General features: G+C 38.0%; 1 protein-coding gene across 1 annotated transcript; it reads left to right on the top strand.

The window, feature by feature from the left end:
• Positions 1 to 5,633: 5,633 nt before the first annotated feature.
• On the top strand, positions 5,634 to 6,921 carry LOC104437800 (lachrymatory-factor synthase). Its single transcript, XM_010050828.3, has one exon. It carries the CDS (start codon positions 5,714 to 5,716, stop codon positions 6,230 to 6,232), a length of 519 nt encoding a protein of 172 aa, XP_010049130.2. The 5' UTR covers positions 5,634 to 5,713; the 3' UTR covers positions 6,233 to 6,921.
• The last annotated feature ends 1,272 nt before the right edge of the window (positions 6,922 to 8,193 follow it).

Below are 8,193 nucleotides of genomic sequence, written 5' to 3'. Positions count from 1 at the left end.
ACCTTTTCTCCTCGAAAACCCTTTTAAAGATATTTCAATCTGCAAGTTTTGATTGTTCCTACAAGAACATCCTTTTATTTTATTTTTTGGCAAAAAGCTTTTATCATTCTTTCGCTGCGTTGGCATGCCTCCTCACTTGACTCCTATTTTTTTTTTTCCAAATTTGGTTTATTGTTTTCTCTCACTTTTTTTTCCAACTTCTTTCTATTGTAACACTAAATAAATACCACATCAGCATCACGTATCACAGAAAATTATTTAAAATTATCATATTAGTATTTCCATTGTTTACATTGAATGGAGCCGAAAGAAGTCCTAGATTACATTAAATATAAGATTTATGATTTGACTGTACTTTCATAATTATTTTTAAAGTATTAGTTAAAGGAAGAAGTGTAAATTTAGTTCTTTAATTTCGTCATTCCCCACACTCAACTTTATTGTTAAAGATGAAAAACTATAAGTTTGCATTGACAAATAAATGGCACGAGATTTAGTCTAGCTATAGTGATTTTTACTTTTTAATGTTTTAATATTAGGTTAATACTACGAAAAACCCTAAACTAGCACGTACACCTAAGATAAATTTACTATAAACTAATTTTTTTATCTTAAAAAACCCCAAACTAATACACATGTGATAAATTTATCAAGAATTAAATTTCTAATCACAAAAACCTTAAAGCGATATATATGTAACAAATTTACCTTTTGTTAAATTTGACTAATACCAAGAAAAAACAAAATTGGTACACATGTGACAAATGGAAAATAAAACTTGAAATTTGAACTAAAAGATGTATTTTTGGATACTAGTGTAAACACTTTTATTGCTATTTCAAAAGAATATGGTTAACATGGTTAGAACTCCCTCTATCATTAGCTCGGGTAGTCCCCGTTTTTGGCAATGGCTCCTGTTGACACCTAAATTTTGGCGATCTATTTAGTCATTTATTGCATAAAAAATTAGGGGTTAATTTTTATCTCTGAAAAAAAAAATATTAATTGCATAGCTAGATTTAGATTGCATTTATTTTGTTATTTGCATATTTTGGACCTATGGCGAATGAGTTCGAATTAGATGGATCAGGCCCACGAAGCGACGGAGTTGGCCCAAGCTGCGTTTTTTAATAATTAAAAATTATCTCATGGGAATATAATATTTTAAAATTTTTCCGAGATATGAATCTTTTTAGATAGGGCGAGATGGGTAAAAAAATATATTGCGATATTGCGATATTATCTTTGCGAGATTTGGATTTCGAGAAAATATTTATCGTAATCTTAAATTTTTATCAATAGTGATCGGTTGGTGAAAATGTATCGCGATGTAGATTTGAAGGGAAAATCGAAAGCTTATCTCTCACCCCCTATAAAAGCAACCGTGTACGAGGCCACACAAGAAATATACACGGGGCTTTTCTCGAGTTTTAGGTCAAAATCAAAAGAAAAGTTTTCCCAGGGGTTCTTCTCTTTTTTTTTTTTTAGGTCAGAAATTTGAACATAAGAAGAGGAGATTTTTCCTTTTGGTTTGGGGTTCATTCGTCGGGGGTCTTCGGAGGAGCAGCCAAAAAAAAGAGTCAAAAGGGGATTGTTTGAAATTCTGAAGAGGTGCAGAGAGGGGACGTGAGTGGGAAACACGTGAGAGATAAAAACTGGAGAATCCTTCTTCTGCAGGTTAGACGTCTATACATTGAAGAAGCCTTGAAGGAGAATCCGCAAGAATCAACGACACGCACTAGAGAGAGAACGAAATATTCTCTCTCCACGATGCTGCCCGTAAAACCTTGACTCCATCTTCGTTGCATCGTCTTCACGTGACCGCCGCAACAGCGCGTCCAAGACCCCACGAATCCCGCAAGTCGGATGCCACCCTTGCCGACATAGTTCCATTGCCTCACTTGAGTCCTTCGTGACGCCATCGCTGCAGCATCCGTGACTCCGATCGCCCTTGCTGTCGAGTCCAACGACCACGCCAGCAGCACCACAAATTGCTGAGCCAAGCCCCGCGAATTACTATTCTCTGTTTTTGCAGGTTTACCGGTGTCTTTGTCTATGTCCAGCAACAAAACCGTGGCGTCTCACGTTTCCCGAAAAGAGGATAAAGTTGCCGCAGAAGATTAATTTTAGGCCAGGAGCTCATGAAGAATTTAGACGTGTGGAGATATTTTTTTAGTGGAAGAATAGAGAACATACTTCGGGTCTCGTGACTGCGAGTACACCGCTGGCCAACCTTGGTCGCGGGTCGTGAGTAGCGTTTGAGGATCGGAATTCGGAAGCCAATATTCGAATTAGGTAAAAATCTTATCTATTTTGATTTTCGAAAATTCCGTTTCCTTATCTGATAAATTCGTTGATGCCCATGATGGAAATTTCCGATATGCTAAGATATGTGAAATCTCGAGTAGCCTTCTAAATTAGGAAATCTTCCTAATTTCGCAACGTGCATATGATTGACAGTCCGATTTCACGCTCGAAATACGACTCGCAATCGCACGTAAAAATCGTCAATCCGATCTCACGCTCGAGATATAATTCGCGATTTTATTTTAAAATTGGCCAACCCGGTCTCATGCGCGGGATATGGTTCGTCAATTTGGATATCAATCTTGCTTTGATTTGCTGTCATGCCATTTAAGTTAATTTTGTTTTCGTAAAAAAATCCAAAAAGTGTAGGTTTAAGGTTTGCATATTTAGAATAGGAATTTAAAAAAGCAAAGAAATAAAAAATCAAATCAATCAATTTAGGTTGTTAGATTTTTAACTCGGATTGCATGTTTAATTATTTGACAATTATTAGTTTCGAAATTAATAAAACAAAAACACAAAAAAAAAAATCATCATGCATACGTCATGTAGAATTAAGGCATCCTTGGCACGTCATGACATATTAGGATAAAATTGCATATTAAGTTTAGATTGATTTTTGCATCTTAGGTTAGAGCTTGCTAGGTTAAGACAATATCTTAGTTTAAATTAGGATTTAATATGACTTAATCCCTAGTTTAAATTAGATAGAATCTTAATCTAGCTAGATCATTTGAAATTTCATAAAATTTGTCTTAGGATAAATTAGTTGCAATTTCTAGGACAGATTGCATTTTTAGAATAGAAAAATCATGTGCACGTCATACAGAATTAGGTCTATGAAATGCACGTCATTTAGTGATTATTGTTAGGTTTATTTCTAATTAGAAATTGCCCGTCATTAGAATTAGGTCATTAGATTAATTTAGATTGCATATTTAAGTGTTGCATTTTTTTAATTTCAAATCTCATGGAAAATAAAAAAATTATTTAGAATAAATCATCTCATGCTTAGGATAGACTACATGCTTAATTATGTCATATTGCTTAGGTCATATAGTTAAGTTATGTTGCCATGTCATATCATTTCATGTTAAATTAGTGGCATGCATTACATATTGCATGATTTTCATTAATTAAGTGAAAACAAAACAAAAATTGCGTGTTAATTAGAAATCATATTTAGACTGCTGATGTGAATTCTAAACTAACAACGCAGATGCTTTCGTTGCTATGAGGTAAGTCCTGCAATTTATTCATTTGCTTTCTTGAGTGTTAAATTGGTGGTTTGCGCACCTGCATGGTCACCTCACATGTTAGAATTTAAAATCAATTCAAGCTGCCTGCAAAAAACATTTTTGAAATTAAAAGAATGGTACCGAAAGGGCATTAGAGAAATCTAGTGTAACCAAGTCCCCGGACTCACAAATCTTTGGTTCGTAGGAGTAAAGTAAAACTCCTATTACTTTACTTGGGTTTCTAATCGACCCACCAAAAATAGATTAGTGGCGACTCCGAATTAAAAAATTTGCATGTTAAGAACTTGAACCGAAAGTCGCGAATTGGTATGGGCTTGGGAGAGCCCGAGTTAAGTTTAGGCTTAACAATCCATTAGCCAAACCCTAGGTGGTTCACACCTCGAAAAAAAATTGGTCGCGACAGCTCCCTTAGTGTTGTGTGGGGTTTCGAAAGAAACTCTCTATTATAAAGAAAGACTTCATTAATGGTTGGGAAAAAACTTGGGTGATTGAATCAATGAGAGACATGTCTCCAACGCTAGAAGTCCCTCATCACCAATCAAATTAGGGATTACTCTTTTCGCAATAATGTTAAGAGAAACTGAAAACTTCTTCAATACTCCTTCGATCAAAGAGATGCTATACTTGTCAACAGTTATGTGTCATCCAACTTAGAAATTTAATTATAAAATTTAACGAAAACTAGTGAAGGATAAATTTATCGCAAGGTATACCAGTTTAGATCTATGATAAACTTGTCACATATATCATTTTGAGGTTTTTCGTAATATTATCCTTTTAATTTTTAACATCTATGATTTGACTTTTCTTTCACCACTAGTATTCACAATTCTGAAAACATCTATGCATGGACTACCAGCCACTTAGGCTCTGCACAAAGCCAAATGCTTCTCGCTCACGGTCACGGAATGTAAGAAAAAGTTATCTCCCACTTCAACTTTGTGTTTCTGCTTGACTTGATTAATCGTAATGATCTTAGAATCGTACTCATTCATTTTATTTAGAAGCTTTAAAAACTTTGTCTCACTCCTTTTTTCCTTTGTTTGATTGTATACCAAGAGAAAAGGAATCTAGCTACGCCAAGAGAAAGGGAATCTAGCTGCCTTATGTTTGGGTTTCATCTAATATATGCCTCCATCTTTGCAATAAACCCAACAACTCTCTCTCTCTCTCTCTCTCTCTCTCAATGACAGAAGAAACCCAACCAAGATGGAAAGGCAAGATCAGCTGAAAGAGCTAACGCCAGACGAAGTGTGGCCACTCTTGGAGGACTTTTGCAACCTCCACAAGTTGCTTCCCCCCCTCGACACATGCCACCGAGTCGAGGATATCAACGTGGCCCGTGGGCCATGAGCGGTAAATGGCCTCCACCACGATCAACGACGACTTAGACCTGTTGAAGATCCCGTGGGCCATGAGCGGCTCCTCTTGATGGACCCTGGTGAGAAGTGCTTCAGCTATGAGGTCTTGGACAATAATATTGGGCTCAAGTCCTATGTTGCCACAATTAAAGTGATGCCCATGAATGATGGGGATGGTAAGATGGTTGGGTGCATGATTGAGTGGTCTTTTGTGGCTGATCCTGTCGAGGATTGGGCTGTCCAAGATACGAGGTCCTTCGTGGACTTTTTTTACCAATATTTTTATATTTCCAACCTCTTTAGAAAATTACATGGAAAATGAAAAATTCTCCTGTTGAAAACATAACATTATTATTTTCATGTTCGTTTCCCTCGTCTAATTTATCAAAAACATTTTGTACCCTCTTGCACTCACCCAAATAAATAAATAAAAAGTCTAACACCATAAAGTTACTTTTCGGTGAAGACAACTTTCTTGAAAGAGATTACAACCAATACGTAAATTGAGCTAGACAACTGAGCCCCCTACTCCTTACGTCGACAGCCACGACAAAGCACCCTGTAGGTTTCTTGCTTGAATAATTTATTACTCGATTTCGGTCAAACATTAAAATAGTTGCCCTAATGAGATCAGCCAATGCCAGATGTGCTTTCCCTACCTACTCCAGCTCATTCGAAATTTTATTAATTACATTGCTATGAATAAAATATATATCTGTGTGTATATTTAAGCCGTGTATTTACTCTCTTCAAGCATGTTTTGGCACAAAAAAGAAGCACCAAAACATGGATCAAACGGAGTCCCAATCAGGTCACAAGTGGGAAGGCAAGGTCTCTACCAGAGTCGCAAAGGCCAGTGCAGACCAGATCTGGCCACTCTTCGTGGATTTCTTCAATCTCCACAAATGGTTCCCAGGCCTATCCGATTGCTATGGCATCCACGGCAAGAACGGCGAGCCCGGTTGCGTGCGATATTGTGCCGGCTTCTCCATTTCGTCCGAAGGCACAAGTGACCCCGGCGAGAATCGCCCCATCAAGTGGTCCAAGGAGCGACTCGTCGGTGTAGATCCGCTCGGACGAAGCTTAAACTACGAGATGGTCGACTCTAACAACGGGTTCACTTCATATGCGTCGACAGTCAGAGTCATCCCTGGTGACGGAGACGGCGAAGGCGGGTGCACGATCGAATGGTCATTCACCGTAGACCCGGTGGAAGGGTGGGTGCTGGAAGATTTGGTGAGGAAATATGAGGTGGGGTTGCAAGGCATGGGCAGGAAGATGGAGGATTCCATCTCTGTGATGTGACGCAAAGTCTTGCTTAGCTTGTTTTTTCTTCAGGCGCGTCGTTTTCATGTGAAGGCAATTATTCATGTAAGAGAGGAGTGCGGTGTTTGTGGTCCGGTCGTGCTCGTATTTTCATCGGTAAAGTGGACCACACAGCCTTGAAAGCTCCGACAAGTGCAATTGCATTCGAGGTTCAGGCAATCAAAATTTCTTACGACGATTGTAGGAGATTGAAACATCGTATTTGCGTGGCTTATTTCAATCGTTTCTCTGTCGCCATCATCGACTGTCGACGGTGCTAGACGCCATAGATGGGCCTCCGTCCACTACGGCCGCCAATACCTGCATCGGCCCTCTCATCAAGCCGCATCGTAGTCATCAAAGCAAACTCCAATTTTAAAGGTCTTTTGAGCTGGGAAAAGAGGAAACGAACTTCTTCAAAACCCTTTTCCTTTAATCAAATCAAACCGGTAAGTGAACAGTCGAGAGCACAAAGCCAAAACCTATCAATAGCGTGGTGGACCCATCGATGATAGAAAGATATCAGCAGATGGAATGGGACTGGAGCACCCATCGCGATGCTCCGATCTGATCATCCTCCACCTCTTCCTGTCCAAAACCCATTCGAAGTTGAAAAGTACGTCCGATATTATTTCCAAATTGAATTGTCCCAATTATTTATCTGTATCTCAAGGGAGCTTGACTTTCAATCCCGCTATAGGAAAAATTATTTAAAAGATCCTAAATATTTCAATTTAGTCAATTTAATTTTTAACCTTTTTGTCAAATTAGTCTATTGGACTAATTTTTAGTGAAAAATTGATACCATGGACTTGAAAAATTTCTGGAATTTTTCATTATTATTTTTTTAATGTTAAAGGCCAACCAAGACCCAACAACCCTCGACCATTAGGCAAGGGTTCGCTCCCTAGCATGTGGCTAACTAGATGCAGGCTCGCAACCCTCGCTAGTCACATGCAAGGGCGGCAGTCGTGCGAGTCCTCACCCATTGGGTAGTGAGGGCTCACAGGCCCTTGCCCAGTGGCTGGTGGGGATTGTCGAGCTTCGGTGGTGGCTGACAATCCCCTAAAATTTCCTCTCAGTGTTAGCTGTGCCACATCGGATGCAACTTTCTTACCAAAATTGGTTGGTTAGACCACATTGACAATTTTTTAAAATGGTTTAGAACTAATTTTGCCAAATTGAAATGGATAAATTTAAGACTTTTTGGGTAATTTTCCCTCATATTACATGGAAGCTTCCACTTATGATGAAAATAATTAATTAGTCAGCAAAGAAAATATTACCATAGTCTCCCAAGTCCCTCGAGTTTCCAAATAATTATAAAACCATGTACGCAAAGTTGTAAACATGATGAAAATGTTAGCAATTGAATTGTTTTCTTATGTGGAAAACGGTATAACTTGTAAAATAGTTACTGAGAAAAAAAGATGAAAATACTCTGCTAATATAATAGTTGGGAAACATGCTAGAGACCGCCAGCGGATAAATAGAAATTTCATGATAGATATTAAGTTATTGACTTTGACATGTATGTGTATGCCGCCAGAATAGATTCGAACGACAATTTCCTAAATTTAGTTAGGGTGCGTTTGGTAACGATTCTATTCCAGGAAACAATTTTTGATGATAAATGGTTTTTTTTTTTTGTTTTTTGTTTTGTTTATGTTCTTAGGAACAATTTTTGAGTATAAGGGCGCGCTTGGTAACTGCAAAAAAATTCTATTCATGTGGTAGAAATGCATTTGATAAAATAGTATAATTTTGTTGTTTCTTTTAATTTTTAAATATTTTTATTATATTTTTACTTTTTTTTTTTTTTTTTCTTTTTAATTTTTTTCCTTCTTCCTCCTTTATGGTGGTTGCCAGCCACGGCGGTGGCAGATAGTCACCGACCGGTTGGGCAAGGTCCGGCGAGCTCATCGGAGCCTCGCCAAGCCACCATGAGGCTCGACCTCACC

This window comes from Eucalyptus grandis, chromosome 3 (genome assembly GCF_016545825.1).
Source record: "Eucalyptus grandis isolate ANBG69807.140 chromosome 3, ASM1654582v1, whole genome shotgun sequence".
Lineage (NCBI taxonomy): Eukaryota > Viridiplantae > Streptophyta > Magnoliopsida > Myrtales > Myrtaceae > Eucalyptus > Eucalyptus grandis.
The sequence above is the reverse complement of the archived record's forward strand: the minus strand, read 5'-3'. Positions and strand labels throughout refer to the sequence as shown.

Coding starts and splice junctions, on each gene's coding strand:
- LOC104437800 (XM_010050828.3), top strand. CDS start 5,714: ATGGATCAAACGGAGTCCCAATCAGGTCACAAGTGGGAAGGCAAGGTC.